This window comes from Salvelinus alpinus, chromosome 14 (genome assembly GCF_045679555.1).
Source record: "Salvelinus alpinus chromosome 14, SLU_Salpinus.1, whole genome shotgun sequence".
NCBI classification, from domain to species: domain Eukaryota; kingdom Metazoa; phylum Chordata; class Actinopteri; order Salmoniformes; family Salmonidae; genus Salvelinus; species Salvelinus alpinus.
In genome coordinates this window covers 14,270,363-14,294,656 of record NC_092099.1, presented here as the reverse complement: position 1 = coordinate 14,294,656, position 24,294 = coordinate 14,270,363, and the positions used below count along the sequence as shown (strand labels likewise).

General features: G+C 41.1%; 1 protein-coding gene across 2 annotated transcripts in view; it reads left to right on the top strand.

Annotated features, from left to right (window-relative positions):
• The first annotated feature begins 513 nt into the window (after window positions 1-513).
• The window catches only part of stk39 (serine threonine kinase 39), a 32,954-nt gene continuing 9,173 nt past the window's right edge, over window positions 514-24,294 (top strand). The window contains exons 1-15 of one of the 2 annotated variants that reach the window (XM_071340534.1): window positions 514-862; window positions 2,416-2,528; window positions 2,853-2,961; window positions 3,290-3,431; window positions 6,553-6,608; window positions 9,808-9,917; window positions 10,010-10,111; window positions 10,268-10,401; window positions 10,704-10,752; window positions 10,857-10,922; window positions 13,034-13,105; window positions 13,516-13,638; window positions 14,202-14,243; window positions 16,446-16,502; window positions 17,332-17,399. In XM_071340534.1, coding sequence (XP_071196635.1) covers window positions 757-862; window positions 2,416-2,528; window positions 2,853-2,961; window positions 3,290-3,431; window positions 6,553-6,608; window positions 9,808-9,917; window positions 10,010-10,111; window positions 10,268-10,401; window positions 10,704-10,752; window positions 10,857-10,922; window positions 13,034-13,105; window positions 13,516-13,638; window positions 14,202-14,243; window positions 16,446-16,502; window positions 17,332-17,399 — 1,349 coding nt within the window. In that variant the 5' untranslated portion in view covers window positions 514-756. The remainder of the gene's footprint in view (window positions 863-2,415; window positions 2,529-2,852; window positions 2,962-3,289; window positions 3,432-6,552; window positions 6,609-9,807; window positions 9,918-10,009; window positions 10,112-10,267; window positions 10,402-10,703; window positions 10,753-10,856; window positions 10,923-13,033; window positions 13,106-13,515; window positions 13,639-14,201; window positions 14,244-16,445; window positions 16,503-17,331; window positions 17,400-24,294) is intronic. The other variant, XM_071340535.1, reaches the window with a different exon arrangement.

Here is a 24,294-nt window from a genome sequence, read left to right as displayed (position 1 = left end):
AGGCTAAACTGTAACCAACGCCATAGGCCTAAAACGAATGAATTTGTTCAAGTTAAGTTATTAATCAAATAATAGGCAATTCATTTGATTATATTTGATTTGGCAACTAACAAAGACAACTTTCAGTTGGAATTTACTTTTGTTTGAAAAATGTCAACTTTAATAGGCCTATCACAACATTTCAGGTGTTTTTTTTCAGCATGATTAGGCCTCATATTTGAATTCAGCCTATTCAACGAATAATCTAGAGAAATAGGATAGGCAATCTTAAATATGAACATCATTTATTTTCATATTTAGCCTATTGGTTGTTGTTAAAAACCATATAGGGTAGACATTTTAATATAATAGGTTATAATAAAGTCAAATGACACATTGCCGTTGTGGTGAAAGTTGCACAATGAATGTGGCCCTGTATTTTCCTGATGTTTTCATCGCAAGCGATAGTAATGCGGAAAAGTCTAAACGGGATCCTTGGGACGTCCCAACTCTGACGTCACCCTATTGAAGTTGACGTTTTAAACGCTTAATGTAAGAGTTAAGGTAGGGTTAAGGTTGGGTAAGGGTTATGGTAATGGTAATGGTAAGGGCTATTCTTATGGTTAGGGTTAGGGTAGGGTTTAGGGACGTCCCAAGGATTCAGGGTAGCACTAACCGTAGTAATGCTCTGCAGCAGCTGACACTTCTGTAGTCAGGAGTGAATGCACATTTTACAGTCTGTGGTCGTTAAGTAGCTAGCTCAGCAGCAGCAGCATCATGGCGGAGCAAAGCGAATCTCCGGCTCCTGTCCAGAATCCGCAACCAGTGCTGACAACGAGCTGGCCAATTACCAGGGAGTCGTACGAGTTACAGGAAGTCATAGGTTAGTAGGCTACCTTTCTATAGTGTAATGATATAATGTTTTATCATGGATATGGCTCGGGCGGTTATCAGTGGTGAATGACGACGAGGGCCTACCGGCTTTTTCATATTGAACAGCGTCTCTTTAACGCTTTGCAATGCGGATGTTAACAACCTCTATTTGCTTGCTCTTGTTAGAGGAAACCACTTATTTCATCATATTGAGAGATATTTATAGTTATTGTAAAGTTGTATTCGTATGGGTAGGAATTTAATGTAAATGCGTTTTTTTATGCAATCCTGAACGATGCTCCTTTATGGCACATGTCCAGTAGGCTAATATTTAAATAGATGAGTCTATGCATGGATGCAGTCCTCACGGGAATGGCATGTTATCCTTCGGTAGAGAAGGGATATTGAATTGCATGCCACTCTGAAGTTAGTAAGAGGATCTACTGTTAGGCTACATGAAAAAAAGTAAACACGAGTAACATTCAGATTTAATAAAAGTCCAACGTTATTATACTTATTATGATTATGATGGGTATAAGGCTATGCAAAAAATAGTCTACTTAGTAAGAATGTTGTCACAGAGGATTTAATTGTCTCTGGAAAAGGAAAGACAAAGACAAGCCTATAGACATCATTTATGAGCCTTCTTCTGTCAATGTATTATAATAGTTGTAAAAATAATTATATACATTTTAAGATGTTGCTTTGCCTCACTGTAAGCAATATATAGTTTTTATTTTATAATCCATAGATAAAACATTACAGTGGATAAGAATGTTTAGTTTATTGTTTCAGCAGGTCAGTCAAGTTTCATAGGTCATCAAGGTTTATTTTCACTTCTATTAGGTTACATCAAGGAGTTATAGAACTGGTTACATTGTAACAATACTGAGTGTCACTCTCCACTTCCTCTACTGCTAATAATGCCAGACCTCGTTTGGTAGGCCTATAATGCAGTTATTCACAGTAATTCCCCAAGTACTCAAGGTTTTCTGCTCATTTAAGAATTTCGGCACCTGTGAACGGTGGGAGACATTTGAGCTGACACTGACAGCTAAAGAAAGCCATATCAGTGCTGATAAGTGATAGCACTACAACCATGAGCTGTTGTGGCTAGTCAGTCATCTTTTTTTGTGCTTATAATCAACTGTTGAGCAGTCCGATCTCCTCTCATCCTTATCTGTCACCGGCAGTTGGCATGGTGTGTACTATGTCACATTCTTAGTACAAGACAACTATAGCCTAGCATGGCCTGGTTCTTAAATAAACCCCTCTTCATAACTTTGTCTTTGGATACACTGACTGTTATGCAGAGGAATTAACATGTCATTGGAAATATGTTTGCACATACTGTATTGGTTCAATTCTGTTCTGAACTTTCATGGAATATATATGAATTATTATTTAAATGTCACAAAAAAACGTTTAATATCCCAAACAGACACACAATGATACTGCATGTTTCAATGATCCCGTATGCTGTTCACCTTGGTCACATTTAATGTTACTGTACTGTCTCCTGCCCTGTTTTATAATTGCACCTCTATTTGTCTGTGATACCAGGCAGTGGGGCCACAGCCGTAGTGCAGGCTGCCCTCTGCACCCCCAGACAGGAACGCGTGGCCATAAAGAGAATCAACTTGGAGAAATGCCAGACCAGCATGGATGAGCTATTGGTGAGAGCAACAATAAATAAAGGCTATATTTTCATTGTGTGTGACCACAGTGCCTCGGGCCCTCTCTGGCCCATACTTTCTTGATTGGGCTGTAATTTGACATTGCTGTTCTCTCTTGTGTGTGTCTATTAGAGGCTGAGTAGGAGGGCTGTGCTACACTCAAGTGTCCATTTGAAAAATAAATTAGCCATAAGTTACAGCGTTTGTTCACTTCATTTTAGAGACGCAAATTACCTATGAACAATCTTTGTTATAAGAAAGGTTGTCAAAAGATGTTAACTTTAATTTGTTTCTCATATGAGCCTCTTTCCTCTCATACAATAGAAAGAAATTCAAGCCATGAGCCAATGCAACCATCCAAATGTTGTCACCTACTACACCTCATTTGTGGTAAAGGATGAACTTTGGTTAGTCATGAAACTTCTGAGTGGAGGTAAGCTTTGACCTTCACCAACTTAGCAAAATAGAACTGCTAAGTCATGACATTGATCTCATAAAATGTCAACAATCATGACATCTAACAAGCAATTGTCCATCCTTTTGATCAGTTTACTGTAGACCTATGTGCAGTGGCATTAAAAGTGAAGTGTTATCACACCATGTACAATATATGGCTGGGATGAATATCGAACATTGTAACAAACTTGCTTAACATAGAATGGGTAAATATAACAGTTGACATGGAAGGATCTTATGTAGAAATTGACATACCAGCATTGGGCATTGTGGGCACTGTTTGTCTGTCTGCTTCCTCTTTTTAGGATCCATGTTGGATATAATAAAGCATACCTTTAGCAGAGGAGAGCACAAAAATGGAGTTCTAGATGAGCTCATCATTGCAACCATACTAAAAGAGGTCCTTGAGGGGCTGGACTACCTGCATAGAAACGGACAGATTCACAGGTAAGATACCCTGGAGTCAGTGGCGGTCGGTGCCGTTTAAGATAAGGGAGGACGATTATTTTTTTATGAGCATAGCCTTATTTCTATTACAGCATATTTGATGACTGTCATTCATATTCCCTTCACCCAGCTCATTGTAACATCGATAGGTTTAGGCTACAATATGATACTCAATTTTTTTCCCTATACCTATCATGAGGTTGCTACAACCTAGGCTATTAATGAAAGTTTACAACGTAGGTGCACAGTCGAGAAACATTTTAGTAGGGCTGTCCCCGACTAAAACAAATCTTGTTAGACCTAGAGTCGTCAGTTCTTTCGACCAATTGATGGGAAGACATTTTAAAATGTGTATCTTTCCCTACATAGACACACCCTATGTGTTTTAATAAAATCAACTATACTGTATGTAGGCTACTGAGCTTGTCTGATGCTTTAAGCACACTGTGATTAAATGATAAGACACACAAATGACTCGAGGGAGACAGAGATCAAGATAGCCTAACCAGAAGAAAAAGAAACCTGTTCCCGACCCTCTTCCTCCTGCTTCTGCTGGCATTCACAGATTCTGCTGTTACGCTCCTGCTGTTACGCTCCTAATAGGCTACACCAGGGGTCGGCAACCTTTTCCATTTGGAGTGCCAATTTATCTTACCATTTCTGCCAATCTGTGTGCCAGTTATGATTTTTATATGCACATTTTCGTGGGACAGTTTCATTTAATTTATAATAAAGTCTATGTATCTCAAAATCATTACCATATGGTTAATAACAATTCTTAAAGTAACTTATATTGCCATTGCCAACTATGTCAAATTAGCCTACATAAAGCCAACAAATAAAAACATTGCAGTCAGCAGTTAGAAAATATACTGATAAAAATGAATATCCTATTAATCACATTGGCTACTCATGGCCTGTCTGCAAGGAACTAGAAACATTGTATAAGCTATTAACTTGGGTCCAGCCTGAAGCTTGAACTTGCAACATTGTATACAATATTCTGGGACCTCAGAGTTTCCAGATCCAGTGAGCCCCAGAAAGACATAGCTGTAGTATATTTGCACAAGGGATAAGAATTAATCAGGTAGGCCTATTTTATGATGTTTCCTCCACCTGATCAGAGCATTACATTTTTTCCCCCCCTTTCACGCCAAACGGTTATCGAAAGAGCACTGGAAAGATTTTTGAAATAGGCTACATTGAGGAACTATTGTCATTCTCAATGGATGTAAAAACATACTTTGTTTACTTGGTGTTTGAGGTGAAGAAAAAATGAAGTTCCACAGTGGTGCTGAGTTAAGACAATCAGAAATACTACCAGATCCCCCAAATGTGTACATTTATAGGCCTGCATTTGGGCGCAGGCCAGGTAGCCTAGGCCTACTTCTATGTATAATCAGGTACGTGTCCTTACTCAACATTTAAAGGAGCGCTACAAAATAAACCACAATTAACAAATGGACAACTCCTAAATGGAATGAAATAAACCAAAACTTGTTCACAAGTGTAGCCTAGGTTGTGCGGTCAGCAAACAACATGTCCACTCCGACAATGAGAACGGTAAAAGACTGTAATAATAACATATTTAATGCATTAACATTTATGACCATAACAAAACTAACATTGTAGATTAGAAATGATGTAAATTATTGGTAAATGTTTTACTGGTGATACTGGTGTGCCATCCCCGTGAGTCAGACGGTTGTCTCATGTGCCCAAAAATGTATTTTAGACTGCTCAACTAAAAAAATCATGATCCCTTTAATAGTTTTATTCTTTCTCGAAACTACGTGTTCTCCTCTCACCTTTTCCCTTTGCTTGTGAACTTCAGTGCACAACACATCCGTTTTCTGTGACCAGGCGAATAAACCCTTCCAAGCCAAACCTTCATATCATAACCGCTAACCGCTACACACATCCTACATCATTGTCACCATATTAACGTCATAGTCAACATAGCTACAAGAACTAACACGTTAGTAAACCCCCTACAATCATGCAGTGCAGTGTACAGTCAGCAGCAACCAGTTTAGCAGTTACAATAAATTAATAAAACCAAAATCTTACCTTAACTTGGAAGAGTTCCAGAGTTGGATAGCCATAACCAGCTAGCTAACATAGCTTTCCGCTCTGTTTGATCCGGGTGTTTGAGTAGGCTAAACTAGCTGCATTGCCTAGCTAAGTAAGTGAAACTGAAAAAAAATACAACAAAATATAAGTCTCTCTCTCTCTCTCTCTCTCTCTTACTTCTCCTTAATTTTTGAAGATATGAATTTGTTCAAAACTGTTCATCTATTGTCTTTCTCTTTGAGTCAACTACTCACAATATGTAATGCACTGCATTGCTAGCTAGCTGTAGCTTATGCTTTCAGTACTAGATTCATTCTCTGATCCTTTGATTGGGTGGACAACATGTCAGTTCAAGAGCTCTGATAGGTTGGAGGACATCCTCTGGAAGTCTATGGAAGGGAGTGAGAACCATGAGCCTCCTAAGTTTTGTATTTAAGTCAATGTACACAGAGGAGGACAGAGCTAGCTGTCCTCCAGCGACACCATGGTTCTACCCTACAGAGGGCTGTTGAGGCTACTGTAGACCTTCACTGCAAAACCTTGTGTTTTAATCAATTATTTGGTGACCTGAATATATTTAGTATAGTTTTATCTAAAAAAGGTAACTGTTTTAATGTTTAACTATTTTTATTTTTATGAAATTCACTGAGGAGGATGGTCCTCCCCTCCCTCCTCGGAGGAGCCTCCACTGCCTGGAGTTTGCGACATTAATTCTTTGCACAGGGTCTTCCTTAAAAGAGTGTATTTAAAAGTTACATAGTATTCATCTATAAAATGTAATCTAAGAGTTACATGGTATTAGTTAAATTGTGATGACATTATCTACTGTTTCAATGTAATTTATTGACAGATTGTGTTCTTTGAACTTGCCTGGATGTCAAGGGCATAAAGAACTAAACAACTATTACCCCCTTGGGCAGTGTTCCAAATGACAGCAGGCTGCAAAACTAATTTGTACACATGGATGCAATTGATCCTGCTCCACTTACGTCGATAGATACTGTTTGGGCATGACTGGGGTGTTTTTGCTGTGTGTGTGTGACCTCAGGGATGTGAAGGCTGGGAACATTCTGTTGGGAGAGGACGGATCTGTTCAGATTGCAGGTGTGTGAGTAATGTCACTCCCTCACCTCATCTTCACCTGTTAAATTGTATTCTCACAGCTCACTGACTGCCACAAAGATAGTACTTTTTTAATGATGCTTCCACACATTCAGTTAATTCAACAGCCTAATCAACATAATGCCAGACTTCACCAATCAAAAGTAGGAATATACTTGTAAAATGGCAAAGATGAATATATTTTTGAAGTTAGCGAATACGCAGTAGTTTACATATTGACTGCGTGTTTCTCTTTCCTGTCCTGATGAACTTTCAGCCCCACTCAAAATACTGAGATTAAAAAGTTAGTATTTTATAAGTGTTTTATTTATTTGCTAGGAATACAACATTAATGTAGATATACAGTTGAAGTCGGAAGTTTACATACACTTAGGTTGGAGTCATTAAAGCTCGTTTTTCAACCACTACACAAATTTCTTGTTAACAAACTATAGTTTTGGCAAGTCGATTAGGACATCTGCTTTGTGCATGACACAAGTAATTTTTCCAACAATTGTTGACAGACAGATTATTTTCTTATAATTCACTGTATCACAATTCTAGTGGGTCAGAAGTTTACATACACTAAGTTGACTGTGCCTTTAAACAGCTTGGAAAATTCTAGAAAATTATGTCATGGCTTTAGAAGCTTCTGATAGGCTAATTGACATCATTTGAGTCAATTGGAGGTGTACCTGTGGATGGATTTCAAGGCCTACCTTCAAACTCAGTGCCTCTTTGCTTGACATCATGGGAAAATCAAAAGAAATCAGCCAAGACCTCAGATTTTTTTTTAGACCTCCACAAGTCTGGTTCATCTTTGGGAGCAATTTCCAAACGCCTGAAGGTACCATGTTCATCTGTACAAACCATAGTACGCAAGTATAAACACCATGGGACCACGCAGCTGTCATACTGCTCAGGAAGGAGATGCGTTCTGTCTCCTAGAGATGAACGTACTTTGGTGCGAAAAGTGCAAATCAATCCCAGAACAACAGCAAAGGACCTTGTGAAGATGCTGGAGGAAACAGGTACAAAACTATCTATATCCACAGTAAAACGAGTCCTATATCGACATAACCTGAAAGGCCGCTCAGCAAGGAAGAAGCCACTGCTTCAAAACCGGCATAAGAAAAGCCAGACTACAGTTTGCAACTGCACATGGGGACGAAGATCATACTTTTTGGAGAAATGTCCTCTGGTCTGATGAAACAAAAATATAACTATTTGGCCATAATGACCATCGTTATGTTTGGAGGAAAAAGGGGGAAGCTTGCAAGCCGAAGAACCACATCCCAACCGTGAAGCACGGGGGTGGCAGCATCATGTTGTGGGGGTGCTTTGCTGCAGGAGGGACTGGTGCACTTCACAAAATAAATGGCATCATGAGGCAGGAAAATTATGTAGATATATTGAAGCAACATCTCAAGACATCAGTCAGGAAGTTAAGGCTTGGTCGCAAATGGATCTTCCAAATGGACGATGACCGCAAGCATACTTCCAAAGTTGTGGCAAAATGGTTTAAGGACAACAAAGTCAAGGTATTGAAGTGGCCATCACAAAGCCCTGACCTCAATCCTATAGAAAATCTGTGGGCAGAACTGAAAAAGCGTGTGCGAGCAAGGAGGCCTATAAACCTGACTCAGTTTCACCAGCTCTGTCAGGAGGAATGGGCCAAAATTCACCGAACATATTGTGGGTGTTAAAGTTAAACAATTTAAAGGCAATGCTACCAAATACTAATTGAGTGTATGTAAACTTCTGACCCACTGGGAATGTGATGAAAGAAATAAAAGCTGAAATGAGTAATTCTCTCTTCTATTATTCTGACATTTCACTTTCTTAAAATATAGTGGTAATTCTAACTGACCTAAGACAGGGAATTTTTACTAGGATTAAATGTCAGGAATTGTGAAAAACTGAGTTTAAATGTATTTGGCTAAGGTGTATGTAAACCTCCGACTTCAACTGTACCAGTTCATAAGTGCATTTAGTTCAACTCAGTATGTTCTGCACGAAACAGACATTTCTTGTATTTCTACAACATGGGGTTGACAATATTTGGGTCTTTCCACAGAATGAGTGCCTTTTGCATCCCTTTTATATACAGTGTATATATATATATATATATTTTAAATTGTGCACCAATTTTGACCCTGTTATATTCAATGAAGTGGCTTTTAATATAGACCACATGGAGAATTCAATAAATCAGATTTTTTATATAAATAAAGACTTGCTAAAGTGCCAAATTTCAGCATGTTGACATTACCCTCCTCAGTGATTTCTAGGAATATTTTAATCCCCCTAACCCCAACATTTCTGCAAGTTTTCACCAACATTGTAAAGCCATAGTTATTGTGTTGCTTTGACAAAGTAATTTCTGAAGATACCTTTTATTTCATATGATTATTGATTCATTTCAAGGTCAAAACCTGTTCCTCATTTTAAGGTCAACGCTGTTACATGAACTGAACTGTTGTTTTAATATGGTAAAACTATTCCTTTTAAATATTTTTTTCAAAAGAGGCTATGAACATCTAATAGTAAAATCATAGTTTAAAAGCACTCTTTTTTTGCCTTTTTTTTTTTGTGGTGGAAAACTGGTAGATCAAGAATATCTTGGCAAGAAAAGTTTGAACTATTCAATTTGTTTTGTGAAGCTTGCATTCAAGCATGTTACAGTCAACCCTGTTCCTTTATTTGGCACTTAATAGACACTTACTATTGTATTTTCTGTAATTTAACCTCTTGAGATGGGAAAACGTTTTTTTTATTAAGTTGAGCATGTGCTCTTTATGACAGAATGCTACAATTAGGTGACATTGTTTTCCCCACAAAGTTACACATCTCAAAGGGCATCGAATTGGTGGAACGACCCATTTACTGAATAACATAAAGGTAGTCAAACAGGTCCCCCAACATAAATCACTGGAGGCCTACACTCTTTCATGTACTTGGACGACCTTTAGCCTACAAACACTGCAAGGAGAACCATTCTAACATGAATGCAACTGTAGAGCTGGAGTGCGCACAGTTTGTATAAGGTGTATAACATGAAATAGTTGTGAAAGACCTCTTAATGGTTTGAGTATATTTGAGCAAATACCGCAACACATTATTATCCCTTTCTATAAGATGTTAATGAGGTCTAACATTTACATCCATACATGTCATCTGAATTATCCATATTTCTTCATAGATTTTGGAGTTAGTGCCTTTTTGGCCACTGGAGGAGATATGACCAGAAACAAAGTACGGAAGACTTTTGTGGGCACACCATGTTGGATGGCCCCTGAGGTGATGGAACAGGTGAGACTATCTTGTGGCCAGTTTTAGTAACATATACTAGCTGTTTTCACATAGACTGTACAACACTAACAGTAGCTCCGCTATGTCCACAGGTACGAGGCTATGACTTCAAAGCAGACATTTGGAGTTTTGGAATCACTGCCATAGAGTTAGCCACAGGGTCTGCACCTTACCACCGATACCCACCGATGAAGGTGAGCCTGATCACTGCATATCTAGATCCCAGACAGGAAGCGGAATAGGCCTACATCTTAACTAATAAACCATGAAAAGGCAAATTACTACCCTGTGTCTATGTAACCTCTGAGAGAACACTTGAATGTCTTTGACCCTTCCTCTTCTCTTCCCAGGTCTTAATGCTGACCTTACAGAACGATCCTCCCACCCTAGACACGGGTGTGGAGGACAAAGAGATGCTGAAAAAATATGGGAAATCATTTAGGAAGCTAATAACCCTGTGCCTTCAGAAGGAGCCCGCCAAGAGGTTTGTACATGTCTGCCATTCCGTGAACTACATTAGGCCTACTCTCTAAATCTGTAGAGTCTGTCACTGGTTGATGATGAAGTAAATCTGATGGCCTTGGGAGTTGATCGAGTCTCTGTAGAATGTCAGACACATTTCAGGAGAGTCCTGAAATATAGTCTTCATGTTTAGTGGGCTCACTCATACCCACCCACCCAAGAATATCTATTCTCACACAGACAGATTTGAGGAATTGTACATTCAGTTCTAGGCCAATGATTGGAACGTGTTCTTATATCATTATGTATTTTGCTTCTCTTCAGGCCTACAGCAGCAGAACTTTTGAAATGTAAATTTTTCCAGAAAGCCAAGGTATGATTTTACCTCCAGGATTTGACCTGTTCTTTTTGTTTTTTTGAGGCTTAAAGAATTTGTATGTAGATTTGTTTAACGCGGGTTGTGATTTTCATTTGCAGAACAGAGAATATCTGATCGAAAAGCTGCTATGCAGAGCACCGAACATAACCCAGAGAGCCAAAAGGGTAATGTCTAAACAAACATCCTTCCCAGTAAAGCAGCCCCACTATTGACTGAACATTATGAACAAAGTATGGTAAGATGATAGGGGTTGGCAGCACACTCCACCAGTCAACAGACATTGAGTGTCCTCTCCCTCTCTCTCTTACTGATCAACACTTCATTCACTTTGTGATCAAACTGTTCTGCAAATATGGGCCACTCCTGGAACAATATCAGTCATGCAGAATAGATGTGCTTACAACTCATGCATTAGTGGTCCGTAACGTTGCTCAGACGCTCACTGCAAGTGGCAGACAAAGACAAATGGAATTTAATGTGAGTAGTTAGGTAATGGGGAGGTGCACTTAAACATACCATTTGCATGCTCAGTTTGCCTTGCGGTCACAGTGAACTGGGCATGAGTGCAGCAGTGTGGCAGGAAAAGTTGATATTGGATTGCCATCGTCCTACATGTGGATTACTGAAGTAATGGGTGCGAAGACCCTATTGCCAGAAGGCAAAAAGGCCAGGGTGATCGAGTTGGATGGAAATTCACTGACATGGCATGGGTGACTGGAGGACATGGGTGACTGGAGGACATGGGTGACTGGAGGACATGGGTGACTGGAGGACATGGGGGACTGTGGAGGTGTCGCGTGACCAAGTCATTTAGCAGAGCATAATGTCAATAGAGATGGAAATGACTCGTGACAGAGTTGTCAGACAGAGGGGAGAACAGTATGCTGGTCAGAATAGTCACAATCATTCAGATCGTGTGTGGGTGGGTTGACTAATTTGGTAAACATGGTTTAAAGGTGCACTATGCAGAAATCGCTCTGCCATTTCCCGGTTGGTAAAATTCTAATAGTTGCCTAATTTCAGTATATGTGACAAAACAGCAAGTATATTGTCGAGAATCATTGTACCATCTAAACCGCTGTGAAATATATTTTCCCTAACCAAAAATATTGTATTTTCAGCTGTTTACAGCTGGTGTACAAAACCGAAAGTAAAAGACGCAAAAACTAAACTAAAAGATGGGAAGCATAGAAATAGCTCACATAGAGCAACAGATCTACCACATATTAGACTTGCTTTCAATGAGAATGACAGATCGATAACTCACATTTCTATGTGAATTTGGTTGGGTGTCCCAAAAACGTACATATTGCAGCTTTAATGAGAGATTATGGTTGATTGTAGAATGATTAGTATTCCATTCTGAGGCTGCAATGTAATCATGATACCCTCTGCAGCCAACCCTGATCCACCAAGCACATCACTGTCTGTCTTCTGGTCCTGTTTCACCACTAGAACTGTTGGTGTGCTGTTCTGACCTATGGAGAATCACCCACATTATCCACTCAGCAGACACAGGCTAGCCTGCACAGAGAGGCAGCCTTGCAGAAACATGGTCATCTCAGTACTCTGTAACCTGTACTCTGTAACCTGTCCACATCACCGACCAGATCAGACTCTCTCCCCTTTGACCCCCTTACTCAGTCCGTCTATCTACTACCCTCTCCCTCACTCTCCCTCCCATCCTGCCCACCTTCCTCATTCTGTCTATCTCCCTTCCTCCCGGAGACTCCCTCCTCCTCTGCAGGTGTATTAATTCAACCAGAGTTAATACACAATAGTAATATTCTAGACATGTATCTCTAGGCAAATGACAGAATTTATGCAGTTGTTCATTGGCCAGAAGAGGGCAGCCCTGCTCCTTAGTTGATCTCTTCGTAGGGCGACCTGCAATAGGTATTGATCAAAGATTACTGTGCGTTGCAGCAGTCATTGATGTGCTACGTAATTGAAAGTTGGAAAATAATACTGATATAATACTGAGATTGATTTGCTACGCTAGTACACAGAGGATACAGTATCGATTCAGAGCATTTATAGATTGCTCCTGTAATTTGCCTGTATGTACTCCTTCATCCCATCTTTTCCCTTTGTGCGTTTCTCTAAGTGTGCATGCTCATAAATGTTCCTATTAATATTAAATACTAAATGTAGTTGTTCACATGCTTTGGCAGCTTGATGGTACCGTGTTTGTGTGTAAAGAGACATACAGGCCACTGAACTGTCACATGCATCCACTCACAGTGGACTGATGCTTTTTTTTTTTTTGCTCAAGGAGCCAGAGCAGAATTCCAGGAGCATGGGCTCTGTGTCAGGTTCAGCAAAAGAACTTGATGCCATCAGAAGGGTACATGTTCTTTGACTTAGCCCTAGAATGCTGGGGCTTCCACTTAGATTCATCCAGAGTTAGCTGCTTAAGGAGTTGTGTGTGTTTCCTTTTCTTCGTTTCATTTTTGTTCTATTTTGTTCTTTTGTTCTCTGCTAGCTCGTAGCAGCCATTTTGTAGACCTTATAAACTCTGAGAGGAATCCGAGCCTAAGTGTTTGTGCAATGCTTACTGGTATCCACCTGCACTTTTTATGAAATATTTCAAAAATCTCATCAGCTCATATAGGCCAAGTAAATGCCATTTAATGTTGTGTTGGTTTTAACCTTACTGAGAGAACATTAGAAGGTGTGTGGGCTACTAAATGTGTTTTGTCTCTCAACCTTACAGTTTGATGGGATGTCTAAACGTTTGTGCTGTGTTTGGCCTAGGTGAGGAGAGTTCCAGGTTCCAGCGGCCACCTGCACAAGATGGAGGACGGAGACTGGGAGTGGAGCGATGACGAGCTCGACGTAGGGAGCGAGGAGGGCAAGGCTGCTGTCAATCAAGGCAGGGTAGGTGAGACCATGACAAGAGATGCACATCAAAACTTGGCCACATGGGCTGGGGAAAAAAGCAACAACTAATGTTGAGGGCAATTCTCTATTCTTTTTACCTGTACTTTGGCTAGCTTGATCCTTCCTTTTTGTTTTGCCTTTGTACAGTCATTCTCTAGCTGAATGTATTTCTGTGAAAGCAGCGAGCAAGCTTTGTTTCAGAGAGGGGCCTGTGACATGTCGCTAAAGGTAATTGGTAAGGGTTTGAAGATAGCTGTAGGGGGCTGAGGATGGAGCGGGGAGACAGCTATGATCAAATATAAAAAGGTTCTTTGACATAGATGCCTTACCTGATGTCTCTTACAGGGAGAATTACACAAAGCAAAGATGCAACAAATAAAATGCTGATAATGATATTCTACCTTGGTCAGTTTTAATTGTTTGTTTCCTCTACGCTACATTATGATAATTATTCTGCAGGGATTGCGTTCTAAGGTGTTTGGGCTCTACATCTGCCAGTCATATTTAGATTTGTCAAGACTGAGAATATAATGTTGTTTGTGTTTGATATTACCTTCCAGTCGCGAAGGCTCAGAGAGGACAACGAAGACGAGGGCGAAGATGTAAGTTAGCTCTTTTCTGTTCTATAAACAAATATGGAGTACATGATTTGTCACTGTTAAAGTATTTTTAATATCATAGAGACAGACGCTTAGGTGTAATGTGGGTGAAGTAAGATTGTTGTGAGTGTGTAAACCTGCACATTGACTAGAATAATTGACTTACTTTGCCTCTGTCTGTTTCTGTGTAATTTGATTACTTTACAAAGGGCTTCATTGGAAAATCTAATTGTCTGCCTTAACAGGGAGCAGGTTATGTATCAGTTATGAAATCTTTAAAAAACCTAGTACATCTTACCCCACAGTTTCTCTGACTCATGGATTTTAGCAAGGTCGAACGTATATACAGTTGAAGTCGAAAGTTTACATAAACTTAGGTTGAAGTCATTAAAACTCATTTTTCAACCACTACACAAATTTCTTGTTAACAAACGTTAGTTTTGGCAAGTCGGCTAAGACATCTACTTTGTGCATGACACAAGTAATTTTTCCAACAATTATTTTACAGACAGATTATTTCACTGTATCACAATTCCAGTGGGTCAGACGTTTACATACACTAAGTTGACTGTGCCTTTAAACAGCTTGGAAAATTCCAGAAAATGATATCATGGCTTTAGAAGCTTCTGATAGGCTAATTGACATCATTTGAGTCAATTGCAGGTGTACCTGTGGATGTACAGTATTTCAAGGCCTACCTTCAAACTCAGTGCCTCTTTGCTTGACATCATGGGAAAATCAAAAGAAATCAGCCAAGACCTCAGAAAAAAATTGTAGACCTCCACAAGTCTGGTTCATCCTTGGGAGCAATTTCCAAACGCCTGAAGGTACCATGTTCATCTGTACAAACCATAGTACTCAAGTATAAACACCATGGGACCACGCAGCTGTCATACCGCTCACGAAGGAGACGCGTTCTGTCTCCTAGAGATGAACGTACTTTGGTGCGAAAAGTGCAAATCAATCCCAGAACAACAGCAAAGGACCTTGTGAAGATGCTGGAGGAAACGGGTACAAAAGTATCTATATCCACAGTAAAACGAGTCCTATATCGACATAACCAGAAAGGCCGCTCGGCAAGGAAGAAGCCACTGCTCCAAATCCGCCATAAATAAGCCAGACTACAGTTTGCAACTGCACATAGGGACAAAAATCGTACTTTTTGGAGAATGTCCTCGGGTCTGATGAAACAAAAATAGAACTGTTTGGCCATAATTACCATCGTTATGTTTGGAGGAAAAAGTAGGAGGCTTGCAAGCTGAAGAACACCATCCCAACCGTGAAGCACAGGGGTGGCAGCATCATGTTGTGGGGGTGCTTTGCTGCAGGAGGGACTGGTGCACTTCACAAAATAGATGGCATCATGAGGCAGGAAAATGTTGTGGATATATTGAAGCAACATCTCAAGACATCAGTCAAGAAGTTAAGGCTTGGTGGCAAATGGGTTTTCCAAATGGACAATGACCCCAAGCATACTTCCAAAGTTGTGGCAAAATGGCTTAAGGACAACAAGCTCAAGGTATTGAAGTGGCCATCACAAAGCGCTGACCTCAACCCTATAGAACATTTGTGGGCAGAACTGAAAAAGCGTGTGCGAGCAAGGAGGCTAACAAACCTGACTCAGTTACACCAGCTCGGTCAGGAGGAATGGGCGAAGTTCCCCAAACTTATTGTGGGAAGCTTGTGGAAGGCTACCTGAAACGTTTGACCCAAGTTAAACAATTTAAAAGCAATGCTACCAAATACTAATTGAGTGTATGTAAACTTCTGACCCACTGGGAATGTGATAAAAGAAATAAAAGCTGAAATAAATAATTCTCCTATTATTCTGACATTTCACTTTCTTAAAATATAGTGGTAATCCTAACTGACCTAAGACAGGGAATTTTTACTAGGATTAAATGTCAGAAATTGTGAAAAACTGAGTTTAAATGTATTTGGCTAAGGTGTATGTAAACTTCTGACTTCAACTGTAGATGCTTTCTCTATTTGAATGTTCATAAACAAAACAACTAAATGTTTTACATATTGATTGTTTTCTATTGACTTTTCTCTATTTGCTGACCGAGTTGAGCAATGACCTTGACCATGACCTTGATCTTGGGCAAATATTTGCTATTCTAAACCATGTTCACCCACTAAACACCCTTTCCATAGCACACAAAAATATATAGTTTACAAAATGCTTTTCGTTTTGTGCCACAGGATGAGGAGAATGCCAATAGTGTTCCCATTGAAGGGCTATCCATTCAGCATCCCCAGGTGAGGGTTTCAGTATCATCATCACCACCAGCAGCAGAGGCAGACGTTAATTTGTCATGATTCAGTGACCTTGATGCCCCACTGATTATGTGTGAGTATGTGCCAGTCTCCCAGTGGCTCCTGGAGGGGCCCTTTCAGCAGGTAATAACTCTGAGTAAATGGCCATCCTGCTGATACTGCCAGCTCTAAAGTCATCTAAAAGGCCCTGTGTCATTCTCTCACTGGCCATTGTCATTTCAGAAATGAGCCAGAGTAGTTTGAGGTTCACCCCCCGTGTCCGACAATGATGGAGGCCATAAGTGCTACTGCGGTTCTTACTTTGTTGAGTCAGGATCTAGTCAGCGTCAAGGGTCCCGGGAGGCGCAGCGGTCTAAGGCACTGCATCTCAGTGCTAGAGGCATCACTACAGACCCTGATTCGATCCTGGGCTGTACCCCAACCGGCAGTGATTGGGAGTCTCATAGGGCAGTGCACAATTGGCCCACGTCTCCCGGGGTTAGGGTTTGGCCGGGGTAGGCCGTCATTGTAAATAAGAATTTATTCTTAACTGACTTGCCTAGTTAAATAAAGGTTAAATGTATTTTTTTTTATCTGATTGTGCCTCCTCACAAATAGAACTCAATAATCTTGTCAGAAGACATCAATAGAAGTATATACACTGTAGATATTGAATATATTTTGTGTGATTTAATTCATGTATTTTTCTGTTGGTTTTGTAGTTTAATAATTTCAGCATAGTGCGAGATACAGATATATATTTTCTATACTCCAGGAGATATTGAGGACTTGCTGGCTTTATTGACTCACCAGCCTCACTCTTTACTTATAGGTTCAACCGTTTGAGAAGAACACAGGGCCCTATATTCAAGTTGCTCTGAATATGGTCCTAAGGCTAAGGTAAGCAGAGTTTGAATTTGTCCTCCTTCTTGCATCCGGTACACCCAACAGATGTGCCCTGCTGCTAATAGACCTAATGATGACCTAATGATGTCTTGGCCCTCTAATGGGATCATCTGACAGAACCAAGGACCGTTTCTCTCTAATCTGGCTGAGCGGTTGTGTTGGAGGGAGGAGAGTGTTACACTCCATTGACTCTCCATTTGCTCCGCTCTGCATTTCTGTGTTCTCAGGGATTGAATTAGAGCAGGGATGGACAACTTTGATGGGGGTGGGGGCCACAAAAAAATCTGAACTCATCATGAGGGGCTGCAGTTGATAGCCGGTCTGCGTAGTCACATCCATACCCCCCCCCCCCCCCCCCACCCCACCACGTTGCCAGCAAAATATTTTAGTGGCCCCCTTGACAGTGGAGAGAAATGAAGTTTTAGAGTTCATTTTGTGCAATTGGACTCATTTTGCCATTGGGTGGAGAGGAAAATAAGCTGTTTTAGAAATATTTTCCTGCAATTATACACATTTTGCCATAGGGTGGAGAAAATGTTTACAGTTTTGAATATTATATGGGAGCGAGAATTACTAACAAAATCAATTGGGGACCCTGGCCGGTAATAAAACCATGATAACAAGTTTAGATAGCTGACTGCTAAACTAATTTAGCAATCTAAAAAAAATAATGCTGAAATTAGCTATTTCATTGACTATCAGTGACTGACCTAACAAGAGAGAAACTGCTGATGCACAACCAAATGTCGCAACAGTAAGTTGAGACCCCGACTGAGTTCCTAAAAAATATATAAACTCAGCAAATAAGAAACGTCCCTTTTTCAGGACCCTGTCTTTCAAAGATAATTCGTAAAAATCCATCGTCCTCGCAGTGGCAGACCACGTGTAATAACACCTGCACAGGATTGGTACATCCAAACATCACACCTGCGGGACAGGTACAGGATGGCAACAACAACTGCTCGAGTTACACCAGGAATGCACAATCCCTCCATCAGTGCTCAGACTGTTTGCAATAGGCTGTGAGAGGCTGGACTGAGGGCTTGTAGGCCTGTTGTAAGGCAGGTCCTCACCAGACATCACTGGCAACAACGTCGCCTATGGGCACAAATCCACTGTCGCTGGACCAGACAGGACTGGCAAAAAGTGCTCTTCTCTGACAAGTCGTGGTTTTGTCTCACCAGGGGTGATGGTCGGATTCGCGTTTATCGTTGAAGGAATGAGCGTTACTCTGAGGCCTGTACTCTGGAGCGGGATCGATTTGGAGGTGGAGGGTTTGTCGTGGTCTGGGGCGGTGTGTCACAGCATCATCGGACTGAGCTTGTTGTCATTGCAGGAAATCTCAACGCTGTGCATTACAGGGAAGACATCCTCCTCCCTCATGTGGTACCCTTCCTGCAGGCTCATCCTGACATGACCCTCCAGCATGACAATGCCACCAGCCATACTGCTCATTCTGTGCCTGATTTCCTGCAAGACAGGAATGTCAGTGTTCTGCCATGGCCAGCGAAGAGCCCGGATCTCAATCCTATTGAGCACGTCTGGGACCTGTTGGATCGGAGGGTGAGGGCAAGGGCCGTTCTGACTGTTACTGACTGTTACTTTTGATTTTGACCCTCCCTTTGTTCAGGGACACATTATTCCATTTCTGTTAGTCACATGTCTGTGGAACTTGTTCAGTTTATGTCTCAATTGTTGAATCTTGTTATGTTCATACAAATATTTACACGTTAAGTTTGCTGAAAATAAACGCAGTTGAAAGTGAGATGACTTTTCTTTATATATATACTGAACAACAATTTCAACGATTTTACTGAGTTGGAGTCAATTGAAATACATTCATTAGGCCCTAATCTATGGATTTCACGACTAGGCAGGGGTGTAGCCATGGGTGGTCCTTGGAGGGCATAGTCCCACCCACTTGGCAGCCAGGCCTACCCACTGGGAAGCCAGGCCCAGCCAAATATAATTTGTTTTTCACCACAAAAGGGCTTTATTACAGACAGAGATACTCCTCAGCACCCTCCACCCCCCCCCCCTCAGATGATCCCGCAGGTGAAGAAGCCAGATGTGGATGTCCTGAGCTGGTGTGGTTACACGTGGTCTGCGGTTGTGAGGCAGGTTGGACGTACTGCCAAATTCTCTACAACGACATTGTAGGCAGCTTATGGTAGAGAAATTAACATTCAATTCTCTGGCAACAGCTCTGGTGGACATTCCTGCAGTCAGCATGCCAAAACATCTGTGGCACTATGCTGTTAGTCAAAACTGCACATAGAGTGAGTGGCATTTTATTGTCCCCCAGCACAAGGTGCACCTGTGTAATGATTATGCTGTTTAATCAGCTTCTTGATATGCCACACCTGTCAGGGGGATGGATTATCTTGGCAAAGGAGAAATGCTCATTAATAGGGATGTAAACACATTTGTGAGAGAAATACGTTTTTTGTGCATATGGAACATTTCTTCAATTATAAATTTTTTGGGCTCATGGAACATGTGACCAACACTTTACATGTTGTGTTTATATTTTTGTTCAGTACTGACTATACCAAACATTAGGAACACCTTCCTAATATTGAGTTGCAGCTCCCTCTTTTGCCCACAGAACAGCTTCAATTCGTCAGGAAATGGACTGTACAAGGTGTCGAAAGCGTTCCACAGAGATGCTGGCCCAATTTGACTCCAATGCTTCCCACAGTTGTGTAAAGTTGGCTAGATGTCCTTTGGGTGGTGGACCATTGTTGATACACATGGGAAACTGTTGAGCATGAAAAATCCAGCAGCGCTGTAGTTCTTGACACAAACCGGTTTGCCTGGCACCTACTATCATACCCCGTTCAAAGGCACTTACATTTTTTGTCTTGACCATTCACCCTATGAATGGTACACAGACACAATCAACATCTCAATTGTCTCCAGGCTCCTTTAACCTGTCTCCTCCTCTTCATCTACACTGATTGAAGTGGATTTAACAAGTGACATCAATAAGGGATCATAGCTCTCCCCTGGATTCACCTGGTCAGTCTGTCATGGAAAGAGCAAGGTGTTCTTAATGTTTTGTATACTCAGTGTATATATTTTGTTGGGGTGGGGGGGAGAATAGATCCGCGGGTCACCAGTTGCCCATCCCTGAATTAGAGGGCTGTTAATAACCTGCGCTGCCACCAGACTTACCAACCCTGACCTGACCTGACTTAACCTTCATTTCAGCTAGTCCAGACACTTTCAGCCACTGGCCAGGTTAAAGACCTATTGCTAGAAAACAATTCAAGGCTGTAGCAAGACTTGTGACTAATATGGAATAGGTTTAGGATTAGATTTCGGCTCAGACTTATCACTGTTTTTTATATGTGGTCCTTTTTATGATATGATAATTAGTGTTGATTTGGCCTCACACTCCTCTAAGCACTCAAATCCTTTCCCAAGAAGAACGTAGTTTATATTTATTGCATTGAATTTAGATCCTTTTTACTTCCCCCTCAGCAAAATGGAAGCAGATTTAAACACATTGTCTGAAAGCAGGATATGCGAGGCAAATGTGCAAAACTGTGCGCGTGCGCGCAAAGATGTCTGCCCCAGACATAGACAATGAAGTGTTTCTGGACAGTTTTGCTCCCCGATGGGCTGAATGCAGCGCTGGGTGCAGAGTAGGCTCTGGGTCGATGAGATAACAGTCAGCATCTGAAGGGGCCTCCCCAGGCCCCCTGCGCAACACACAAAGCCTGCCCCTCCACTGCACACCAGCAGGCCAACTAGAGGGTTGGCTACTAGAGAAGTGTAATTATTCTAACCCTGACATGTAAATAAATGGATGCTTCTGTGAGCAGTGGGGCTGTAGCTATTTTTCAGTGGCCAGAGTTGCATTCATTGCAGGCGTTTTGAGCCTGTTTTTCTTTGTAGCGTATGGGTAGCGATGTACTGTAGAATCAGCCAAAACTCAGCCCAAACTCGGAGAGATAAAGTGGCTAGCTGTATGTGCTATGTATTAAACCTATCCTGCTCTGCGCTGAGGGCAGCCTCGCCACAGCAAATGGATTTCAGTGACGTGTCTTGGTAGATTAAGTCAAAAGTCAACTGACAAGATCCACACCTCTGATCTGTGCTGAAACAGTCAGTCCCTGTCTGGCAGCAGCCAACAGAGAGCAGCTCATTTATCAGGCCTCTCAATTTCAAGTCCTCTTTTAGCCCGAAGGACTTCAGATAAACTCAAATGCAACTCCCAATCTCCCATAGAGCGATAATGAATGGGGCTCTATTGCAATCGGTTTTGACACGCATTATGGAGAAATACGATGTAGATGTATTTGCATAGAGGTTTCTCTATAGCCCTGTTTAGTCCATGAACTGTAAAAGTAGTTCTGGAAGCACTTGACAGAGCGTTACATTACATTCGATTCGCTGGGAAGATACAGTACCTTTGTACAGGGGTGAATAACATTGGTCACATTTCACAGCTTGTGAATGTGCTGTAAACTGTGCAGTGATACAACGGGGGAACATTATAACGCTATCATGTGCACTCATCGTCTCATTTCAGAAAACCCCCATGTCACTACAGTTTGTAATACACCAGCCTAAAGAGGTCTGCTGTACACAGTCCCCAGAGGATCAGGAGATGACATGGTCACTGGTCACATTCACTGGCTTCATATGTGTGTGACAAACAGTAGGTCCTTTTTAGCAGATACAGTGCAGGGAGGTAAATGGCACCCTATTCCTAGTGCGCTACTTTTGAAGCGTGTCATTTGTGATGCAACCATACTTGTGAGGACAGACTTTAAGTCTGGATTTATTGAGCGCTTGACAGCAGGATTAAGGCTAAACTGAAGAAAAGTCAAGAGTTGGAGAGAGGAAGAAGTACAAAGGTCTAAGTGTAGAAAACATGCTGAGGGTACTGAATATGCATGTTAGGGGGAGCAAAGGAATCACAGAAATGAACGTTATTTTGCGTGTTTTATAGGGCATCCCAACGGAGGTTGGGAATTCTTACAATTATTTCGCAATTCTCTGCTTGCTATCTAGTTAACATAATGGGAGGACAAGTGACGTCACTGGAGTTAATTTCCATTCAAATCTCATTTGTGTTGTGGGAAAACAGATGTGGAACGAGATCCAGCGTGTTTAATAGTCACATGTATAGGGTTGCAGGTGGGATTGCAGGGTACAGTGGGAAATCTTAGGCTTCCAACATGCAGGACTAAGTGAAGTGAAAATTTGAAAATTTGTCATAAAAAACTGAAATAGAAATAGCACCATGTATATCATAACAACTGTAGCAGTGATATATGTCCATTAGGGTAGAGGCAGAAGTGATACATGTCTATTAGGGTGGAGGCAGAGTAAAGACTGTTGAGGGGGTGGGGTGGAATGAACATGGGGGAAGCAGCAGCATGAGCATTGAGTGAAATAAAAACAATAAACGTTTTAATAATAAAATAATACTAACACCTGCAACAGTGATGAATGTCGTTGGGGTGGGGACAGAGTAACAGTCGGTGGGGGGGTTAATGTCCATAGGGGGATTAGCAGGAGTATTGCAGTTATCCGACCTGATTCAACCTGAAACCTATAGTATTATTAAAGCCCACATGGAACAGTGCCAGCTATATCTCTCTCCAGTCACAATGGCATTACAGTAATCACTCTCTTATGGATACATCTTAATATTTTAATCTGTGATTGATCTTTAGCCTGTTACTAATACTCCTCCATACAATGATTATAAGATTTATCTTGTTGTTTTTCCAAAAGACTTGCATTGCAAAGTTTTCCGCTTTGTAATCACGATAATCAATGCAGATTAAAACGTAATTATGGTTTAATTCAACAATTGCCTCGCCGAAGACTAAAATCATGAACAGAGTTCTGGTGGTATTGGGGTGGTGGCTCTCTTGGGAAAAATAAAAAGCTAATTGGAAAACTTAATTGCATCTGAAAGAACAACACAGCACAATCAATTCTCTTCCCAAAACTGATGAGGGTGTTAAGGCTGATTAGAAAAGGATTTATGCTATTGTGAACCCGTTGATGAAGGCTCTTTAGAGAACTGTAGTCAGATGGGATGTTGATGTATGTCTGAAACAGAGAACGGATCTCAGACACACTGGGGGACTTGAACCGTCAGGAAACTGAAATGAAAAGACAATAAGAACAACAGGACATTTTTGAACGACCTGGGTGTTGAACATTTTTATTTTGTACATTTGACACGTCATCCTCACTGGCAATTGTTTGCTGATTGATTGCACTGTATATGTAATGATGGGAGGATAGAAGTCAACCAATGAACCAACAGTGCTCCAGGCATATGTGGATATTGTGCTTTGTAGTGTTTAAACTAAATTATAAACCGGGTGGTTCGAGCCCTGAATGCTGATTGGCTGACAGCTGTGTTATATCAGACAGCATACCACGGGTATGACAAAACATTTATTTGTACTGCTCTAATTACATTGGTAACCAGTTTATAATAGCAATAAGGCACCTCAGGAGTTTGTGGTATATGGCCAATATACCACGGCTAAGGCCTATATCCAGGCACTCTGCATTGCGTTGTGCATAAGAACAGCCCTTAGCCATGGTATATTGGCCATATACCACACCCCCTCGGGCCTTATTGATTAATTAAGCCCCTTTCAATTAGTCATATATAGAAAACTATGATGTGCCAGTAATTCATTTGGGATGGATTGTGCTGGCAAGTAATTTGGCCATACACCTCAGGGGTTTGTGGTATATTGCCAATATACCATGGTTAAGGATTGTATCCAGGCACTCTGCGTTGCATCGTGGATAAGAACAGCCCTTAGCCATGGTATATTGGCCATATACCACACCCCTCAGGCCTTATTGCTTAATTAAACCCCTTTCAATGAGTCATACAGTG